General features: G+C 44.8%; 1 protein-coding gene across 2 annotated transcripts in view; it reads right to left on the bottom strand.

Moving 5' to 3' along the window:
• Positions 1-21,053, bottom strand: part of CADPS (calcium dependent secretion activator) — a 206,163-nt gene that overhangs the window by 141,303 nt on the left and 43,807 nt on the right. For both annotated transcript variants that reach the window (XM_041425708.1, XM_041425710.1), the window contains exon 3: positions 19,975-20,307. In XM_041425708.1, coding sequence (XP_041281642.1) covers positions 19,975-20,307 — 333 coding nt within the window. The remainder of the gene's footprint in view (positions 1-19,974; positions 20,308-21,053) is intronic.

Raw genomic sequence — 21,053 nt, 5'->3', positions numbered from 1 at the left:
TGGCAAGGGCAGGCAGGTGCCAGGCATGGATCCCATGCAGGAAAAGATGATGTCTCTCTATGCCCTCAGTTCCCAGCCTGCCTACCACCACAGCTCTCCACAGCTTTGCAAGGCTGCACCGTGGGGCTGAGGAAAGCTGAGACAAGCAAACTCAGCATGCATCTTTCCAGCTTGTGCAAAGACATCCCCAGATTTATGTGCAATGATAAATCAAGGTAAATGAGAAAACAGATTCAGCAAAACAGGAAGGGGAAGGAAAAAGTGATGCTTGCCTTTGCAAATGTTTTGCAAGCTGTTAAGAAAAGGGATGGCAGAGCACATCCACTCGGAAGGCACGCCCTTTCCATCTGTGGCCAGAGAACTTTTGAACCCTGCAAATCCCTCTGCAAGATCATCCGTGCAAGGTGTACAACACTGAAAGGGATTGAAAACTAAAGCTGTCCAGAGGCTCTGACCTCTGAGCATGCCTTAATACCATCTTCTTATGGCATTGCATAAGGATGCTTGGAGGCATGCGGGCAGCATACCCTGAGCTGCGGCACCATGAAAGAAACTGGAGCACTGGCTGGTCAATGCTGCCTGAGGTACATTTAGCTTGCCTGTGTTTCCTTATTATATGCTGAATTTCACATCAGTTAATGCAAACAGAATCACATGAATTTCCTAAGTATGGCAATAAACTACTGTTAAGTTCCAAATAAGTTTTACAGCTAGAATCAGCTGTAATTAATTCATCCCAATCCATTATGGAAGAAGGATCTACATACCCTCAAATCCTCATCTTTGATTAAAAGCTTAATGGTAGACACATTCATCACTTAATTCAAAACAGGCTTTGGCTTTTGGAGCTAAAGCAACTTGCATGAGGACCTAGTCCAGCAAAGCTGCAGTGCCCTGACACTCAGCAGGATTAAATGTGACAGAATAAGATGTGGGAACATCTCCAATGGTGTCTACGCAATAATTGTTTTTCTGCAGAAAGCTCTGAGCAAAAAACTGGCAAAGCAGAAACTGGCCATGAAACAGCAATGTTTTGTTTCTATTATATGCTAAATCAGCAGAAAAAAAAGGGAGAGGGAATGTAAAGAGAAGTTATGGCTCCCACTTTTCAAGGACTAGGATAGCAAAGATTGCAGTCCTGCTCACTACAGTTCATTTTTGTATTTGTGAAGTTTAGATTTATCACAGCCAGAGATCTAAAGAGACCAACCTCCTGAACAGGCTGATGTCTTTCACACTGGTTTGGTGCAGCAAACTTTCGCATAAGGTCAGGGAGAAAGCAGTCAGGAGAATTAAACCTCTAGGCAGCAAATTTCCAGCACATGAAGAGGTTGCTACATGTTCTCAGTGGATGGCATCCTATAGTGGAGGTGGGAGCTGAAGCTGCTGGTCTCACCTGTGAGTAGGATCACACTTCTCCAGAAGTCTCTGTATAGGTCACCATCAGACCCCCTTCCTACAGCAACAGAGAACTGCAAGGGAACTGCCTTCCACTGCAGATGCAGCTATTTTAGTCTCTCTGACTTGCACCTAATATGCTGCTCACTAATTGGTATCAGCTTATCAAAATCCAGAGCAGAAACATCACATCTCTAAGTCCCTTTGATCAATACATAACAACAACTATAAATTATTAATAAGCAATCAGTATTGCTATGCTAAATTACTATATTATGCTAATTAAAAGGTCAATTCCTTGCTTTTCTTAGAGCAGTGCCCAAATATCTCTGCTCTGAGTCATTCAAAGGTTTCAGAGAAGTGTACTTCAGAGAGAATCTCCTGATTTTGAACAGAAGCAGTATCAATCCTTAGCCATATCAATCCAATCTAATCTATCACTTCATTTCAGAAAAGCCACCTCTTTTTTAAATAATAGCATTCAACAACATGAAAAAATATCTGAAAAAAGAAACATGGATTGGAATCCTAGCTTCACTAATTGGGAACATCCACCACCTCTCTTACTGCCAAGAGGACCTATTCTGAAGAGCCAGTAGCACAAAATGGATGTCTGGCATCTCTGAGAAGGGCCATGTGGAGCTGAGAGCTGTCATGTGGGATCTAACCTCACATAATACCCTTGCGAGATGCTCTGGCACCTGCATTAAGGATCAAGGATGTGAAAAGAATTGAAGGAGACACAGAAAAGCAGCAAGAGGCATAGCTATGAAGAAACAAACACAGGGAGCAAAAATGTGATGCTTTTAAAAGCAGTGAGTCTGTAAGCTGAGAGGAGGAGGAGGAATGCAGCACAAGGTACCATGTGTGGGGAGAGCTTAGCAGGTGGGGCAAGTCCTCCCATGGGGTGCACCATCCTGCCCCCTTACTGGTGGGGACAGTCAGCTCAGAAAACCAAACACACAATAGAGAAAGTGCTGTTATTTGTCATATTAAATGCATGATAAATAATTTCTGTGTACAGACACTATAACAATTACAAAATAAGTTGTTTCAGCCTGGCAGCAGCAGCTGCTGCTGGGTTGGACAGAGCATGGCACTGCTGCTCCCAGGCCAGGCCTGCACTGGCTGCACTCCCACCAGCTCAAACCATGGCCCTGCAGCCCTGCCTGGGCAGAGGAGGATGGGCAAACAGGGATCAGCTTTTGGGGCCCTGGGGTTTGAAGACACTAAAAATTCCTCCTAGTCTTAGAACAATTGCCTTCCAGATCTCATGTGTGTTCAGAGCAGGCTCTGAGACCACAGCAATAATGTACACATGTAGTGTCATGAGCCTCCAGTCTTCACCACGTTACCACACTGCAGACAACAAACATTTCCTTTTCTTCTTGTCAGGGAGCCAAATTAATCCTAAATGGCTTTCCTGACCATAACACACACACAGCACCAGCTACAGACCTCAATTTCTGACACATCAGCTGTGAAGGCAAGAAACTGCAGATAAGAGAGCATTGAGGCTTTGAGGACACTGCCAGAACCAGTGCACAGCACGAAGAACAATTAGTTTTTTCCAGACCATGTATCACATGTAATAGAAAATATTAACTCACATTCCAAATATTTATGAAAAGTTCAGACATAATTAAACAATTTGCAATTGAAAATTAACAATCTAAAAATTCAGCTGTGTAGACAGAGAACATTAAATATAACTGCAGTTAATGTAAGCTGATTTAAGTACAGCTAATACAGCAGCAGCAGAAAAAGGCAGTCAATCACAACCCCTGTCATTAACAACCTTCTCCATGTGAAATATTATTATCTGAAGCTTTCAAGCTGCTCTGCTGTCCCAGTGTGTGCAGGAGAGTTGTTTGCCTACAACCTGCTCCAGTTGGAGCAGAGGGACGAGGTGTCCATCTGTCCACCACCCCCAGGTGTCCGTCTGTCCACCCTAGTCCCCCAGCCAAAGCTGTCCCTGCCCCTCCCACAGCTGAGCCCTGGCCACCATGAGAACACAGCAGCCAGGCTGCTGGGGAGTGTTTTGGAGCAGTGCCTGCACCCCCGTGCTCCCAGGGGTTCACAGGGGCTGTGTGTGACAAGGATCCCAACACCCTGGGGATGGGGGGACCTGGCAGCAAACAGAGCAGCGCTGTCCTGATGGTTGTGCACTGTGCTCATGACAGCACCAACACCAGCCTTCCCCAGTCCCACTCTGGGCTTCACCCACGGCCTCTCAATTATCTTTCCCTAGAGGTCAGCAGGGATAGAGCCTCCAGACAGAGCTTTTCCATCCCCAGTGGGTGGAGAGCTCTTTTTCACACTGATTCACTGATTTTTCTTTGTATTTAAAGCCAAGTAAAACACTAATTGCCCAACACATCCATCCCAACCCAGGCTGGGCTGCCTCAGCCCTTAGCACATGCCAGGATGCAGCACAGCTGGAGAAGAGGGAGCAGCACCCACCACCCTTGAACCCCGTGGGCAGCCTGAAGGAGAGAGCTGGGATGGATGCCAGTGAAGGTGGCACAGTCCTCTGCAGCAGACTTCCATGAACAAAAGATTCTGGATTTAAGGATGGGACATGTGCTGGATGGTAGGTCAGGCCCCAGTGTAGCTGCACAGTGACTCTTCCACCCAGCTCCTCTGCCAGAAACACTGTCATCTGCTTTCTGAGGAAATGTGGCTTATTTCAAACTACATTCAGCAAGGCACGACCTCTTTCCTTTGAAATTGCTAGCAGGGCATGAGGCTTTTGCTGAGAGAGTTAGGGAAAATGTACTGGACACTCAGAGTATGGCATTACAGTCCCTGCTATTGTTGAAGTCCTTCAGTGCTTTCTGTGTGGCAGCATTCTAAGAAAATTAGGTGATAGCCTGCTCTCTGATCCTGTTTCATCTGAGTCTACCCTCAATCTTCCCTTTAAGCTTTCCAAGGACAATGCCCTTTATATGCAGAAAAGACATGTAAGAGAGTAGTGCAAAATATACAGCTGGAATTCAGATGTGAGACAGAGCACAACCATGACTGCACGTCTGCAGCACCAGTACCTGCTCATCTCAGCCAGCTGCTGCAGCTCTTTTTAGAAATTAGGGAAAAAAAATCAATAAAGAGATTAAAGAGAAAAGCCATGCTTAAAGCATTCTCATGGAATTCAGCTTTTTTTTTTTTTTTTTTTTTTTTTTTTTTTTTTTTTTTTTTTTTTCTTCTGCTCTGTAACCTGGTCAAAACTGCACTGCTAGAACCACCCTCTTACTTCAAATGAAGGCACCACCAGATGTTACCAGCAATAAACCTATGAGAATAGACACATATGGAACCTACAGCTGAAACCCTTCCCTTCTCTTTCTTATTATTAATCAAAGATCTATGGAAATCAAGGTCAGGAGAGCAGTGCTCAGGGCACTAGGAAAAATTAAGCATGTGTGCAACCCATGGGGTCAGACTGCTGTCCCTGCTGCATACCCTCTGCATCCCCCTCTTTTTCCAGATGAGTTATAGGGAAAAAACAGGGAAAAGCAGGCACTGACAGGACTGATGGCCCAAATGCTGAGAAAACTGTTAAGACAGGTGGCTGAAAACAAGGAAGCTCTTGCTGGGAACCGGCAAAGCTGGGAAATGCCTAAGCTGCTGTGCAGGTGCAAAGGAATCAACTGAGGTTTATGCTGTGACCTTGCATGAGAGCTGAGGGAATAACAAAATCACTTGGCTCACAGGCTGAGCAAAATCCACAACAGATTCTACCCTGTCAAAAAGCATTCATCTTCACACAGGTTTCCTCCCTACATTTTTATGCAACCTTAAAAACCTAAGCTCTCCGTGTTTCTTAAATGCTCAGATCCATCATAAATCCATTGTCCCACTCCTTTTTAGTGGAATTTCAGAGTGCAGAGTAAAACATTGCTGAAACAATTCAAGCAGTTCCTTAAAAACCTGAAAAAAGTGCTTCATTCAGCCCAAATGTGCCTACATTATAAACCATGTGCAGGCTCACTGCACAGAGTGCATTTGCTGGAAATTAAGAGATGTAAGCCTGCCTCTTCCATATTCCACTGGGAGAAAAAGCAGCAATCCTGTCCCATTTCTTCCAGAGCATTTTCACACCAAGCCAAACACCACCCAGCTGTGCCAGATGTGCTTTCCATCACAGGTAAAATGAATGGAGGGGGTGACAAAGCAGCTGCCTCTGCAAGATGCTGGCTCATGCGAGCAGGAGCCCAGCTGAGAGAACGAGTACCCAAGAGTGGGGAGGAGAAAATGGGCAAAGCAGAAAATCCCATCTCAGCCCCATCACCACGCAGAGTTATTCTGGTTTATGCTGCTGGCAGCCTTCTTAACTGCACAATGACACACGCTAAAAATATTTGCCGTTTGGACTAGATTTCATGTTTAAAAATGTATAACAAATAATTACTTGTACAAGCACAAACCTTATAGCTTCTGCTTCTGAGCAGATGGGAATTTGTAACAAACTTCATCTGGCAAAGCAGTGTCCCCTCATCTGCCATCACCTCATCCTCACTGCCATGCAGCACCAAGTGCTCCATGCATGCCAGCCCTGCTTCCTAACACAGGCAGCTCCACAGCAAAGGCTTTTGGCTGCAGGTGGCCAGGGAACAGCTCCAATCTGCCTGGCTGCAAGACTCTTTTTCAGAGCCCACCACAACTTCCATTGCAGACTAAAATGAAATAACCAGCCTAGACAAAGTTCAGTTAAATAACTGATTCTATTTTCAGCAGTGGCACTCATGGTGTCCAAAACCTGCACAGTCAAGGGATGGATTCCCAGATTAAAATTAACCTTTTGCCCCTTCCTGTGCAAACCTTGTATATCCCTAGTAAAAATTCAGCATACAATTGCTATGTTAAGGGCTGAGCTTCCATTTGAACATAAGCATATCTAGTAGAAAAAGATCCAGTTTATACTTCAGGTGAGAGAAAACTGCCACAACCTTTGCCCAGCTCTCCCAACCCTGACTATCAGTGGCAGCCAAGAGTGACTGCTTTGATCCCAGTTTTACTGCTCCTGTACACGGACAGTTAAACATTGCTCCAATACACCTGCAAACAAATTACTTGGACCATTTCCCCATGTGAATCCAACTTTTAGTTCTTCTTTATCCCTTCACATAACTCTCAAGACCCTTCCAACATATTTTTATAGCACAGATTCCAGATTGGGATATAGGAGAGGGGTTTTTTTTGCTGCCCTAGAGAAAGACAACAGTTTCTCACAATGTTTCCTGGGGTACCTTCACACATGCCAAAGGCTTGGCACCATGGCTGGACACCTCAGCACACCCACTGAGGCTGTGGCTACATCCTGTTCTCCTTGCCCACCAGTGTCCTGAGAATCCTTAACTGATGCCCACAAGGCATCAATCAGACACAAATTTTGAAAACCTTTCACAACTCTGTCACCACTTTCTCAGGTACCTTGTTACCTTACTGCAAGTCTGACTCTGCTTTTAACACTATTTATGACAGCTTTTACTTCCTCATTGCTTGTTTTACCTTTAAGTCCTCCCTAGGGCCTCTTTTGAAGCAGAAGGGGGAAAAAAAAACAAACAAAAAAAACAAACAAAAAAAACCACCAAAACAAAACAAAACAAAACAAAAAAAACCAAAAAAACCCCAGGAAAAATAAAGAAAGAAAATAGGGGGAGTATAGATATATAAAAAAAAAAAAGAGCTGATTTTTCTCTAAATTTTGGTAGAGGTTCTCTTGAAGGTTACAGGCTTGAAACCTGAGAAAAGCAAGGGCATCACAGTGGTTTCACAGCTGGAGAAAATGGCAGGCAAACTGCTGTAGCAAGGTAGGACTGCCCTTCCATATGCAGTTCAGCTGTGTCCACACATCCTCCCCAGGGTTTTCCAGAGGATCTCAGAGCAGCTGGAAAAGCTCTCCACACAGGTCACTGCCGTCAGACCAGAGCTATGAGTTTTGCTTCATCTTTAACCAGGAATCATTGCAGCCTGCAGCAGACAGCCAAAAAATGACACTTTCAAAAGGAAATGCTCCTGTTCCAGGCTGAACTCTGGTTTGTTTGGTGAATACTTCTGAGACCATGCTTTGCTGTTATTTGCTGTCATCTGCCCTTCCCTTCTCCAGGGCTCACATTGGCATGGGCCAGTTCATGTCCAGCAGAGTTTAGTTACATCTGATTTCATGCTATCAATGAACATTTACTTCCTTTTCAGCAGAAAAGAAGGGTCTTTATCTGACCCATTTTTCTTTTCCTCTGCTCCCCAGCACCCTGGCACACCCCTTCCCAGCAGCCTCTGCACAGTGAGAGTTTTGTTATTAAAGATTCTTATGAACTCTTCATCTTTGATCAGGAGAGATTTACTTTTGGCTGACACATGGCATCGAGTAAATTCAGGCAACGATGGAGAGGGAGATTCTCTTCTGTTGTGGCATGCTGGAATGGCAGGATGCCTTAGGGAGACCTCAGATGTGCCTCCTGTCCTGCCCTTGCACACTGCACTGCCCTTCCCTCCACCATCCCCTGCTATTGCTACTCCGACTGCAGACGAGACAAAATATAAGATAGAGATACCAGGGGGAGCTCCTGGCTTGCAGTGGTTCACATGGTGCTTCACATGATGGTGGTAACCACTGATCTGGTTAAACAAAATGTATTTTGATTGTCATCATCCAGAAAACCACTCTTATTTTGAAACACATCAGGTTTTCCCAAGATCATTAATGATAAAGCTCGGATCAGGCTCATACTCTGATGTTACAATGCCAGTGTTTCTACTCATATATTTAGGATAGAAATAGATAATTTTTTTCATTGATGCTGCTTTTGCTTTTATCCATACAATGGATGAAACTGCAACTGGCATCATGATAGGAAAGTGTAATGATCCAAATTATCTCATTGAACATATATTTGGCTATTTTAATTGACAGAAATAAAACTTCTACTGCCTGCCAGACATCCTCAGCTGTTTTGCAGTTGCCATACATAAAGCCAGGACAAAATGGCCAATCGATGACCCTGAATAATTGCCTATGTTGACTGTTAATAAAGGGATCAGGAGTTACACAGCTGGGCAAAGGGCTGCACGTGGAAGGAGCAGAGTCACCTCCCAGCACTTAGCAGGCAGGGCTGGGGGAGCAGCAGGGCTGCAGCTGATACCCCTGGGGAGAACAGCAGCTCACCAATGAGCCAAACCAGCAGCAAAACTCTGCTGGTACCCCTGGGGAGAGCAGCAGCTCACCAATGAGCCAAACCAGCAGCAAAACTCTGCTGGTACCCCTGGGGAGAACAGCAGCTCATCAATGAGCCAAACCAGCAGCAAAACCCATGTCCAGTTTTCTCCTCCTGCTATGATAAGGACCATTCTGTCAGCAGGGACTTCCCAGAGGAAAGCTGTTGTACCAGCCTCCAAGAAACCTGTGTTCCTCATCTCAAATACTGCAGATGTTCATGGGGAACAGACCCTTTTCCAAATACTGCTGCTGCTGCACACCCCTGAGGGGCCACTGTAACATGAAGTATCTCTGATATATGCCAGTATTTAAGAGTGCAGTGCTCTTCTCTTAATCTAACTGGCATTATCCCCTCTAATTCCATTCCCCCCAAGCAGACCCAAACAACGCTTCTCTTTTCTGACCTGACCATCACTCTCCCACACAAAGATATTTTGGAATCATTTTGACAGTGGCAGCCACAGCTCCTTCAGCTAATTTACACTCAACTGATACCTAACCATCTGAGCACAACTATTCTCAGCCAAAATCCACTGTTATGGAGAAAAAGGGCAAATAAAGAGAAAATCTACAAGCAGAAAGGTCAATGGAGAGAGAGTTGGAAAATGACTACTTGAAATTTTACATTTTTCATAGAAATACAGAATAATAGAATGGTTAGGCTTGAAAGGGAACATATAGACCATCTTTTCCCAACCCTTTCTGCCATGGGCAGGGACACCTTTCACTAGACCAGATTGCCCTAAGCCCCATTCAACTTGGCCTTGGAAACTTCAGTAATCTGAAGTTTTGCCCTGAGCAAAACTCTGGGCAACTTGTGCCAGTGTGTCACCACCCACAGAATGAAGAATTTCTTCCTAATCCCTAATCTAATGCTCTCCTCTTTTACTTTAAAATTGCCCCCTCTTGTCTTATCACTATCTGCCTGTGTTGACAGTAAGAATTTGCATGGGAAGGGAATAAGACTCCAAGCTATGAGGGGATGGTGAGTACCATGATGAGGAACTGTTGATGACATTACACCCTGCATCAGAACTAAAGAGCACTGGGTTTTAATGTGATTTTTAAATACAGAATAAAATGCTACACTTGGCAAATGGTATTCTCATCAGACCTAACAGGCATCACGGGACTTAATAAAATTATTGCGTCAATAATCTCTCCATGGACAACATCTCTGTTTTGCAGCTATTTTGTCAGTCCTGGTCTCAGTTCCGCACGTGGAACACGAGACTCCTGGCAATGGCAGCCAAACACAAGCCTGCAGCTCATTCCACCAATGTTGCACAACATCAGCTCTCCAACAAACTGGCAGAAATATCAGCATGATAAATGAGCGGTGTTGAGAAGAAATATGAGACCATTTAATTACTCCGCTATTAGAATTTTATAATTTAAAACACCCAAAAGGCTTTCTTCCTGTCAATTTGGACTTAACTAGGTCACAAAAGAAGACAGTTATATTTAGCAAGACTCTCCACAGAAGACAACAACTCGTGGTCCTCAGCCTGGGAAAAAGAGAACTCAGCACTGATGCTCCTTCTGCTAAGGAGTGAAGCCTTACACTCCACCCAGCATCCCACTGCAATTTGTGCTATCTTCCAAGATCTCCCACCTTTGATGGTGACTTAATATTTTGATTTCTGGGCCCTACATTTTACACTTTAATGTTGACACCTCGAGCAAAATACCATCAATGTAGACCTTGCCCAGTTTCCCTTCCTGTGGACTAATGACGCTGGAGATGTGCAGTTTTGGTGCTGCTGCCAGGAGAGCTGCACACACAGGCAGCAGTCAGGCAAGATGCAGAAATGAGCTGCACTCATGAGAATGAGCAGGAACTTAACCAAAACTCAACAGGCTGTTGGGCAAAGTCAGGGTGCCTGACCTGTGGCCACTGTCTGTCACTGTGCCTGCTTCCTCCCCAGCACCTTTTTAACTGCAAACATCATTCCCCATGCAGCACATTCAGAAGAGGACAGCAAAATCATGCATTTTTTCTTTGCTCTCATTTATTGTGGCAAATGCCTGTAATTTTAGCTGTCTCCTCCTGTGCACATCTGAGGAATGCTTAAGGCTCAAGCCTGAACACACAAGCAGGCAAGGTGCTGTAACCTGGCTGTGGTTGGGGCACAAGAGGGTTCAGGCTCCAACCTCCACCCCACACCGTGCTCTCCTGGGCCACCAGCACTCAGGGCTGGCATACAGAGCTCTTGGAAACTCCACTCACTTCCCTGTCACAGCTATCAGTGTTTCTACAAAGACTTCATGACAAATAATATTGTGCTATCACCTCCCCAACTTCTTACGGTTCTCTGTCAGAGACAAAAAAAACTGGATCAAAGGCTGGGTACAACACTTGAAAAACACATGCACAGATCACTGCTGTTAGGAAACATCACTACTTGCCTGCATTATACAACAAAATCTGTGCTATGGAGGCCAACACAGTTTTTACATGATTTTAGGCTACTATAGGCCTTTTAAATACATGAGAAATTGTATTTGAATTTGTGTTGCATCTAATTCCCTATTGAACTTGCACTCTAATTTCTCACAAACATGAGCAGAATCAGATGTTCCAGAAAAAATGTAGTGTATTGAATATGAAAACTCAGCACTGAAATTGAGGTAAGAAGCAGGTTATGTAAGTTAGGGATATTGAGGCTGAGCCTTTGAAATGCATGAAATCTACTTTGTTGATAATTTCCCAATTTATAGTCAGTTCAGTGGGAATAAATATGTGCCTACTTTGATATCCTTTTGAAGAAAAATCTTGGCATCTCATTTCTGCTAAGAAATATACCTATTCTCTTTTTAATTTGGTACTTTTTAGATGAAAACTCTAAGATTAACCCAGCTGTATTTTATATTCATGAAGTACTTTCTATGGCCTGATCCATTCGACTCCCAAAGTTTCTTCTGAATTAAAATTACACTATCACATCCCAAGCTGTGACAAGAAGCATTTTTCAAGTTTCATGGAACACTGGTGGCCTGAACAATGAAACGTAAGGAGTGAAGGAAAGGACTGGTGAATAATTTTTTTTTTTTAAATAACTCCTTTTTCTGGAAATCTGAACACAATATGGACTGCAAAGAAGCAGCCTTGAGGAAACCACATCTTACAGAAATAAGATTAGAGAAAACCTAGTAAAATATTAATGTGGAACTTTCAAAATATTCCCTTGGTGGATGATGTATGTCAGAAGAATGATCTCTCTATATAACATGATAAAAAGAAAACCAGAAGAATAGTGTGTAACCTTAGGCTAGCACAGCTCAGTGGGAACCAGTTCAGGCTCTCTGACAAGACATTGCATGCTGAAATGAAGACCCTGGAGCTCTGGCACAAGCCAGCATGACCACATATAACCCCCACCACATGCAAGTATGACTGTATCTTTCCATTTTGCTCCTGAGATAGGCATTAAAAGTTCCCCAGGAAGGTAATCACTGATAAAATACATGAGCAAGGATTGAAGTGCTGCAAAGCATTGAGGTTTTCATGTGGAATTCAAATTAGATTTAAAGACCTACGTGTAAAATTAAATTCTAGCGGCTCCATTGTATTTCCAGTTAAAAGGAAGAGAAGAGAAAGAGAGGCATTAACATAGTGCAGGGTCATGCACCAGTTATGTCTTATTAAGTATTCCAGCCTTCCTTAAGATAAGCATCACATATGGGTTCTTTTGCAGCTAGCAGTTCCTTGCTTAAAGAGAGAGAGGTCTGGATAACACCCCTTCTGTCTCCCAAGGCCTCCTGGGCTGATTGACAGGAACACGTACTGCAGGGAACAAATGCTGCTCAGAGGAAAAAGAAGATTACATTCTCCAAAAGGGGCCAGTGGGGGCATTTCTTTGTCATGTCTTCTGCTCATCATCTCTGGTTGAGGGAAAGACAAACAGGAGGAGTGACATTTTCCTTTCCTAACAAGACACAGTCCACAATGTTTCTCCACGTTGAGAAACTGGTTTTTATGTACAATGACTTGCACTGAATTCAAAGTTAGGGAAGCAAGAAAGACTGCTCGAAATAAAGACATTTGGAGAGCCAAGTCCCACCTCTGGAAACCTTGGAACCAAACCTCATGGAAGCCAACTCAGAAACCGAACTCTGGCCCATCAGGGTCATTTTATCTTCGTTTGTTTTTTTGGTTTTTAGGGGAGAGATTAGCAATAAAGATTTAATTTTTATGTAGCACATTTAGCTATCACTCCCTCTCCCCTGTAATGGACACCATTTGGCTTGGCTTCTCCTCAGGCAGACCCACCAGGTGCTTTGAGGCTGGATACTCTGCACAGTGGCAATGTACTCCATGGGATCATTGGCTTTTTCAGTGTAAAGTGTTTTTTTCTAAATCAGCAACTTCTTGTCCACTTTGGTAGAAGAAACTTTTGTGGGGAAACAAAATTGTATTCATAAATATTGATTTGAAATTATGCTTCTGATGTGGGGAAAAAACCCCCCAAAATCTGGCTAAGCAGCAGAAACATCATGGCAAGAACTATATTTTCAATGAAAAAAGAGAAACAGCAGTCCTTAAATAAAGGGTTAAGGTAGGTTGGAAAAGTCAAGTCATCTATACGATGTTTTTAAGGTAACCACGGTTATTTTTTATGCATTCCTTTGCAGCATGAATAGAGATGATGAAAAATATTTATGGGTCAATTGAAACAAAAATAAATGCAAGAGATATTTTGATGGTAATTTAAGCCTTAAACTGAAAAAATTAATCAGTCCACACAGACAACAAAGAGCGTTCAGCTGATGCTGCACCACAAAAACACCTTGCATGGTAGATGTTTTGCATGGTAGAAGAGAGCTGAAATAAGAGGCTGCTCCTCCCCAGAACCTGCCTGATGCTGAAACCTGGATGCTGTCCCCTGGACAGAAAAACCATTTTCTGTCCCCTAAATAATACACCATGACAAGCCACTGCTTGTTTTGGTGGAACAAGTGACACTTGTCCAGGTTGTGGAGAGGCAGCCACACCCCTAAACCCAGAGGGAAGGCAGGCAGGAGGTAGGGTGGGAAGGATTCACTGCAGAAGAGCTCTTCAAGCTAATAAACATCTCTGGTTAGTGTTAGAAGGAAACAACTGAATTCTCTGCAAGTCTTCACTATTGTTGCATGACATTATAATTTCTCTGCTAGATATATGCTCTTTGGATGCACACTTTGGCCTGGTTTCTGTAAAGGGACTGAAAACCAGAAGTCCATAGAAGGGCCAGAACTGGAAGTTCCTAGTACACGAAAATGCATCCCCAACTGGCAGCTAACAGGGTTAAAACACCCTCTGATTAAATGAAAGCATCTTTAATTAGTTTAATTGACCATGCCTCAGCCAAGACCATCTGCTCAGCAGCATTTGCCTGCTCTTTGCAGAAGCGATTGATCAGCCATAGCTGGAGAATACAGCATTAGGCTACATCAGATTTATTTTGTTTAATAGAAGAGCTAATTTGCTTTAAATTTAATTACAGGGGCCAAGATTGCTCTCTAAGTCCATAACAGCACATAACATAAGCTGATCCTACAGCTAATGGGTGCACACATAGGTCCACACATGTCTGTGCAAATTAGACACTGGATGATGACAGCTGGGGTCCCACCCTGGCAGTGATCTCTGCATTGTCCTCCCCAAAAGGCAGCAGCACTGTGGCACACTGCTGGGCTGGCAGGGCCACCCTGCTCACTGCCCTGTCATGTCCTTCCAGCTGGTTGAGGTCTCACTGGATGCTGGGGCTAACAGATGTCCCATCTCACCCACCCCCCTTGCTCCAAATTACAGATACCAAACGATGCATCACACACAGGGTCCCTGTTTCTGCACCAACAGGGACAATCGTGGTACCTCTCTGGTGCTCCTGGGTAACCTCCATCAGCAAACCCCTCCCAAAGGATGTTCCTGGCAACCGAGGGTCCAGCAGAGCCAGACACCCTCTCACCCCTGACATTGCACTGTCCCTCTCAGTTTCTCTGCCTCTGTGCCACAATCATTCTTCAAAACACTACACGCTGAGCTGATGGGGAAGGGCAGTTGCCCCTCCTCCCCAAAGGCCCACGTGTGTGTCTACGTTGTGTTGTTACGACAGGGAAGATTTCATTAACTTCCCAGCGCTTTTCCTTGTTCAGTTTCACACTGGGCACTAAATCACGGCAGGCTCTGGGAGGTGCTGGGGCCTGACAGGAAGCTGCAGCTGCTGCTGCTGCTGCAGGAGTAATTACAACCCTGCAGAAGGCTCCAGGCTGCCATTTCTGTTTCCATGGAAATAAATACAGAATTACTGAAAACAGACCATGATGCTTCATGGGGTTTGAGGCTTTTTATCATCTCTAAACCACTTTAACTCATTTTTATTAGTCGTGGTTTTGTTTTAGTGGGGAGGAGAAGGCGGGGTGGAGATGAGGCTTACAGAGTGAAAATAGGTGGAGCAATCAAAAGGAGTTTTAAACAGTGAAAGAGGGAGGGAAAAGCCACAGGGTATGGCTGATGACATGGGGAGAGCAGTGCTGGCCAAAGCTGCTGATTGTCCATGGCAGATACACCCAGCCTTGGAGAGAGGAGCCCATGGAGGCTCTTTGGTTCTTGCCTGCAGCCCCAGAGCAGTCTCAGCTCACCACCACCATCCCCAGGACAGGCTGTTTGTAGGCTGTCCCTACAAACCCCTCTGGGGTCCAAGCAAACCTCCCATCCTTTCAGAGGGGTCCTTAAGGCTGTTTGTAGGGACCTCTGGGGTCCAAGCAAACCTCCCATCTTTTCAGAGGGGTCCTTACAGCCAGAGTTAGTGCTTAAGTGCTCAGAACTGCAGATACATATTTCACAGACACAGCTTCAAGATGAAGTTAGAATAAAAAGGAATTGATTTGTGTTCTTTAAACAGGGAACAGAAGGGAGGGATCTGATCCTAAACCCCTGAGGCCCTGAATTGAAGGGACAGAGTTGTGCACAGACAGGTAACTCCACGTTCTGCACAACAATCCTGGACTCATTGCTCATTGCAAGGCATGGCTGGGAATTCCTCATCACAACAAACTAAATGAAATATTTGGTCTGGGGAGGGTACACACAAATCAAACATTTATTCTGAGGTGACCTTAGCCTTCATCTCACTGTCTGAGCTGTCACAGTGCTTCATATGAGTTTCTGCCCCTACTTGGGCTGCAGTTTCCAAGTACCACTACGGCTTCTCTGCAAACAGAATGGATTTAGGAAATATTTTTCAGGAGATGTCTCCAACTTTCAGCTAAGTCAGCAAAGTCAGCTCATGCCACGTGTTTGGCACACACGGGTACACGATGGCCATGTGACCGTGTGCCAGGCACATGATTGACACATGTTGGGCATGTGACGGGCACGTGAGGGGCTCAACACACCAGAGCAAGTGAAGAAACCGAGCTGGGTAGAACCACACGAACTGCAGAGATGAGAGAGGGGCAGAAGGCAGGACACCACCTCAGCAAATCATTTCTAATACTGACTTGAGCTAAAATCAAACACTTGAGTTAGTTTATTTTGGCAGGGGAACTTTCTGCTATGTGAGAAATGTCAGCCTTTGGACATAGTGTCCTAATTCAGCTGCGAAAATAAATGTCAAAACAGTGAATTCTAGTTTTGAGCCAGCTCCATTTGAGAAAATTTGGGTTGAAATGTTTCCTAGTTAAAATCACAGGGCCCCAAAACTTATGAAACAATTCCAATTGCACTGATGAGATGTCTTTATGCCTTTACATGAAATAGCCACCAGACAGCAATGACACCTGGTGTGTGTTGCAGCCCACCCACACATGTACACTTCTCTGATGTTTTGCCTTCTACATGGATGGACAGAAATAGATGCTGAAAAACCACAACCATGTATTAGCATCACTCAGAAGGTTGGACATGCCTATATTTAGTAATTTGCTTTCAAACCTTACATCTAAGGGAATTATGCTTAGGACAGGTTATTCAGCCACAGTATATGGGACACCAGGCCTGGGAAAGAAGAGAAAGTCTGACTGTGAATCCTGAGAGTTCAGACAGTTCTGCAGTGAGAGCCCACTCTTCCTCTGAAGCAGGAGGATGGACTTGCACAGCTCATCACAGACACGATCTGAACATCTGCTCCTGCTGCAGGATTAACTGAACAGCACTGTACCAGCTCCGGTTCTTCTCACTGGAGCTAAAAATTACTTCCAAACACAGCTTGAGACAGAAAAGTAAATCACTGCCCTACGGCTGGGAAAGAACAAGACAGGGAGAACACCACAGCCTGATTTGAGAGATGCTCTGAATTCAGCCATCATGAAGGTCAGCATGAAATAGAGTACCCTAGGAAATGCCAACTGCAGCAAGAACCCAAGTTTGGAACTACCCAATACGTACAGAAAACAGTTCCTCTAGTACTCTTCCACAGCCACAGGTTAGTTACAAAGCAGAAGAGCTAAATTTAAGTCTTGCCAACAGGTTCTGGACCAGAAAGAGCAGACTGAAACACATTTCTCCCTCCACCACACCTCTCACACAGCAGAGGAGCTCGCTGCTAGAGCCAGAGATGCTCAATTCCCATGCTGACTCCAGTGGAGCAGAAACACCAAGCCACGTGGCATGTGTTATGCAAAAAGCACAAGACTCCTGTATTATTTAAAATGTTCTAGTCAGAGTTTGTGCTTAACAACACTGTAATCTTCACAACTATGCTGCTACACCACCACTTCCCATCTTTGTTTCCTAAAAGCCTTTCCAACTGCATTAATACCTTGCTATCAATAACTGCTATCTCAGATCCTGCTAAATCACTGCTATCACATTAAGAATACACTTATCTCATGCCCCCTGGGGCTACTGTATTAAAAAATCCCTTTAGAAATCATCCTCCTTCTGCACAAACAAAATATTATCTCAGAAGTGAATGGAAATGCGGTCCCAGTGATGCAATCATTATGCAATTAGTGTGATGTAACAGGAGGCTGCATAGAGAAAAGCATCTACTTTCAGACCACAGAAGTACCAGCAGTGTTTGGGGCTCTCAGCACCATTCCTGCTCAGGCTTTCAAAGGACAACTAGGCAAAGCCACCCTTTGTCACCCCTTGCATCCTTGCACAGCCACTGGGCAATTTCACCCTGCACACCAAGGCAAGGGGGAGCACAGACCAGCCAGCCCCTCCACAGAAGACAGTGGGCTTTGCTTTTCTAATCACAGATGACTGACTGATAAACTGCATGAACAGCACAGTGCTGCCACTCTGGAGAGAGTGACAGCATTCAGACAGCCTGCCAGGGAAAAGGCTGCTTTTCTCAATGCCTTCCAAGCATGGCAGACGAGCACAGGTCAAAAAAAGTGTAGCTTATACACACCAAATTACCACTGAGAGGCTCATAAGTACCCCCAACAGACTGGCTGCAAGCAGTGGATGAGTCCCTGCAGAAAGAGTAATGGTCAACAGCAACTTCTGTGCTTCATGGCAAGAGAGAAGTACAAAGCATCTGCTGCTGGCCAGAGAGCTCCAAAGACCCCACTGGTATAACCTGGATGACATGACCACAAGTAGCACCAAAAAAAAAGGGTTCCCAGAGCAAAGCCTGCAGTTTCCCTGGCTGCTCTGCAGAGGGAGAAGGAGCAGCAGTGACCCATTCCCCAAGGGGCAGGGTCCCACCCCACAGCACCACGGCACTTAACCATTCCCCTGTATCCCAGGAAAACACCCAGCTCTCAATCACTGCTGACCTTGCAGCTTTCTGAGGCGTGCACTGCACAAAGGGCTTTTCCCTTCTGTATAGCTAATCTTCACTATACAGGTATTAAAACCAGAGTAACTTCCATGCTAATTCTAGCTTTCATCAGAAATTATGTCTTCCTGTAAAAGCTTAAATTACAGGTTTACTGCCTCCAAGTATTAGAAAAGGCCCAGAATCAAATCCTCCAGGATTAAAACCCAGACTCATGCAGGAAAAAGACTGCTTGATGCAATGGGGCAATTTGCAGGGAGCAGCCTCTGGGTTCATAGTGTCAGCCAGAAAGATTCTAACGAGCAGAGATCACAAAGCAGGGCAGCTGTGATCAAACACTGTTTTCTGCCTCAGTGGGAAGCACAAACCAGGAGGGAAGGATCACACACACACTCACGCAAGGCCACCCCAGTCCTCAGCAAAGCACAGGTCAGACAGACACAGGGCTGGAGTTGGTTTAAGTTTAAAAATAAACCAAAACACAGCAGAACTGACTCAGTTCTTGACACATCACTGAAAACATTATGGTTTTGATTTTAAAGAATTCTTCCAACAGAGGATGGAGGCACAAAATCTGTGTAAACAAAATTTATGAGGGCCACTGCAGTTTTTGCTATGAAGACATATTACTCAGGGACATTTATTATCCTCTCCCCACTCTGTCATTAAGGTTTGAGATGAAGAAGAACAAATTCAAGATACCAAGGCTCTTTACAGGGGTAAAAACAGATCAAACATAATTGTCTGTGTCTTAAAAAGAATTGGAAATGTCTAGACAGAAGACAGACAGAATTGGTCTCAAATGTATTCATTTCAATAAGAAGCTGAAGCCTTGTATTACAGGGAGAAGACTGTGGTCTGCTCCTCCTCCAAAAACTTTCCACACCTTACTCTCTCCGTGACTCTGGCATCCTTTATCCCGCCTGTGATATTTATATCCAATAGCAGGGGATTGTAATCTGGGTCACCAGCAGTCTGGATAGCCACTGACAGCCCTCAGCAAGAGCTGCTGGAAACACAAGCAGCACTGCAGAGTCCTGGCTGTGCAGCTCTGGAGAACTGGCCCTTCTGGGGTAGAAAGAAATGAATGGGAAAGGTTTTCAAGAGCAAGTAGAGATATCCTGAGGTCATGGGGATTTGGGATGCTCTTTCCTTCCACCACAGGCATGCAGGAATCACAGAGGTCCCTCTACTTAGGGAGAACCTGTATAACCTCAGTGGGCAAGTCTGCATAAGCCACCCACCCCAGGGACTCCTGGGATCCAGCTCCTGATATCAGGCTGTAAGAACCTCTGTCATTTAGACTGGTGATGTGACACAGGAAGGGCAAACAAGCCACAGGCAAACAGCTCACTTAACCATCTCAGAGACCTGCTCACCCAGATACACAGCTGAGGAACAAAAATTTCCTATCTCAGCAATCCTATGGAACTGAGCAAGAAAATGAGCAAGAGAAGGAGGCCCACTTGGATAGCCAGAACAACATTGGCAGTGCAGAAGTCCCACCATAAACCAACTCCCACTTTCTTGGTAGAAGTTCCCTCCAAAAGAGTCTGGTCAGACACAAAATTTCCAGTTCATAATAGCACTATCTCCCATTGTCAAGCCTTGCCCAAAAAACCCTCTTCCATTCCCACTTACCTGACATGCATTGTACAGGAGCTGATGCTCAAATTTCTTGATCCCCAAAATGTTCTGGAACATCTCATAGAGCTGCTCCTTGCTGAGAATGAGCTCCGAGGCAGCACTCGCTGTCATCCTGGCCTGTTGCTTCCGGGGATCTTCCTCCCCACGGTAAATAGCATCAAACTTTGCCATCCAAGAGCTCAGGACTGTCTCCTTGCTGAGGCCATCGATTTCCGGCAGGCTGCGCACTCTCTTCTCGATGTGCTTCTTGAAGACCTCCCGGGAGTCGTTTGCTGAGCACCCTCCGCTCTGCACCATCCTGGCAACGCGGTCGCTCTTCAGGAATACCTGCAAAGAAAAGGGTGATTGCAAATGGTTTCACTTGAGAAAATCCCCCTTAAGTACCACAAAAGACGTTTTCATTGCTGGGAAGCTGTTTATTGACTGCCAGGACATTCTCCAACTCCTCACTCGACTGCCACATGTTGCCAGAGGTTTCAGCTGTATTTTGGGAAGTGTAATGAAATCAGGTAGAGCTTCTGCTTTGCCTTCACTACAATTAAATATTTTGATGCAATTAGGACTTGATGTGATGTTATGGCCACACCTCACCAGATACACAAATCCCCTTTGGGAAAGCAGGATTTTATTTTGTTCCATCTGATGTTTTAATAAGGAAGTTTTTGCACAACATTCACCTAACGAAGTTCTGCCCTGTTAGAGGGAGCAGAGTCATGTTACTGAAGCCAAAAGCACTGCACTGGATTTATTATGGTAGCCAGGCTCCTGAAAAACCTCTTCAAGGACCATGTTTACACCCTAACTCTGCTATACCAGAGGAGATACTTGCTGTCTGCCCTGCTGACACAGGAATGGGAAGTGCAAGATGGTTCAGCATGGCTTGAACCTTTGCAGAGATGCAGGGCACTGACAGCAGGAGAAAGGGAGGGAGAAGATGTTCATAAAGAAGATTCATAAAGATGTTCTTCCCACTGCAAGAGCAGCAAAAGGGTCAAAACATGACAGACTCCCACAGACCACAGATGTCCTGAGAGTAACACAGAGCTGAAGGGTAAGAAAGTCAGAGGGATATT

The sequence above is a fragment of the Onychostruthus taczanowskii genome, unplaced genomic scaffold (assembly GCF_017590055.1).
Source record: "Onychostruthus taczanowskii isolate IOZ18803 unplaced genomic scaffold, ASM1759005v1 scaffold9, whole genome shotgun sequence".
NCBI classification, from domain to species: Eukaryota; Metazoa; Chordata; class Aves; order Passeriformes; family Passeridae; genus Onychostruthus; species Onychostruthus taczanowskii.
Note: the sequence above shows the minus strand (reverse complement) of the source record. Positions and strands in the feature narration are given on the sequence as shown.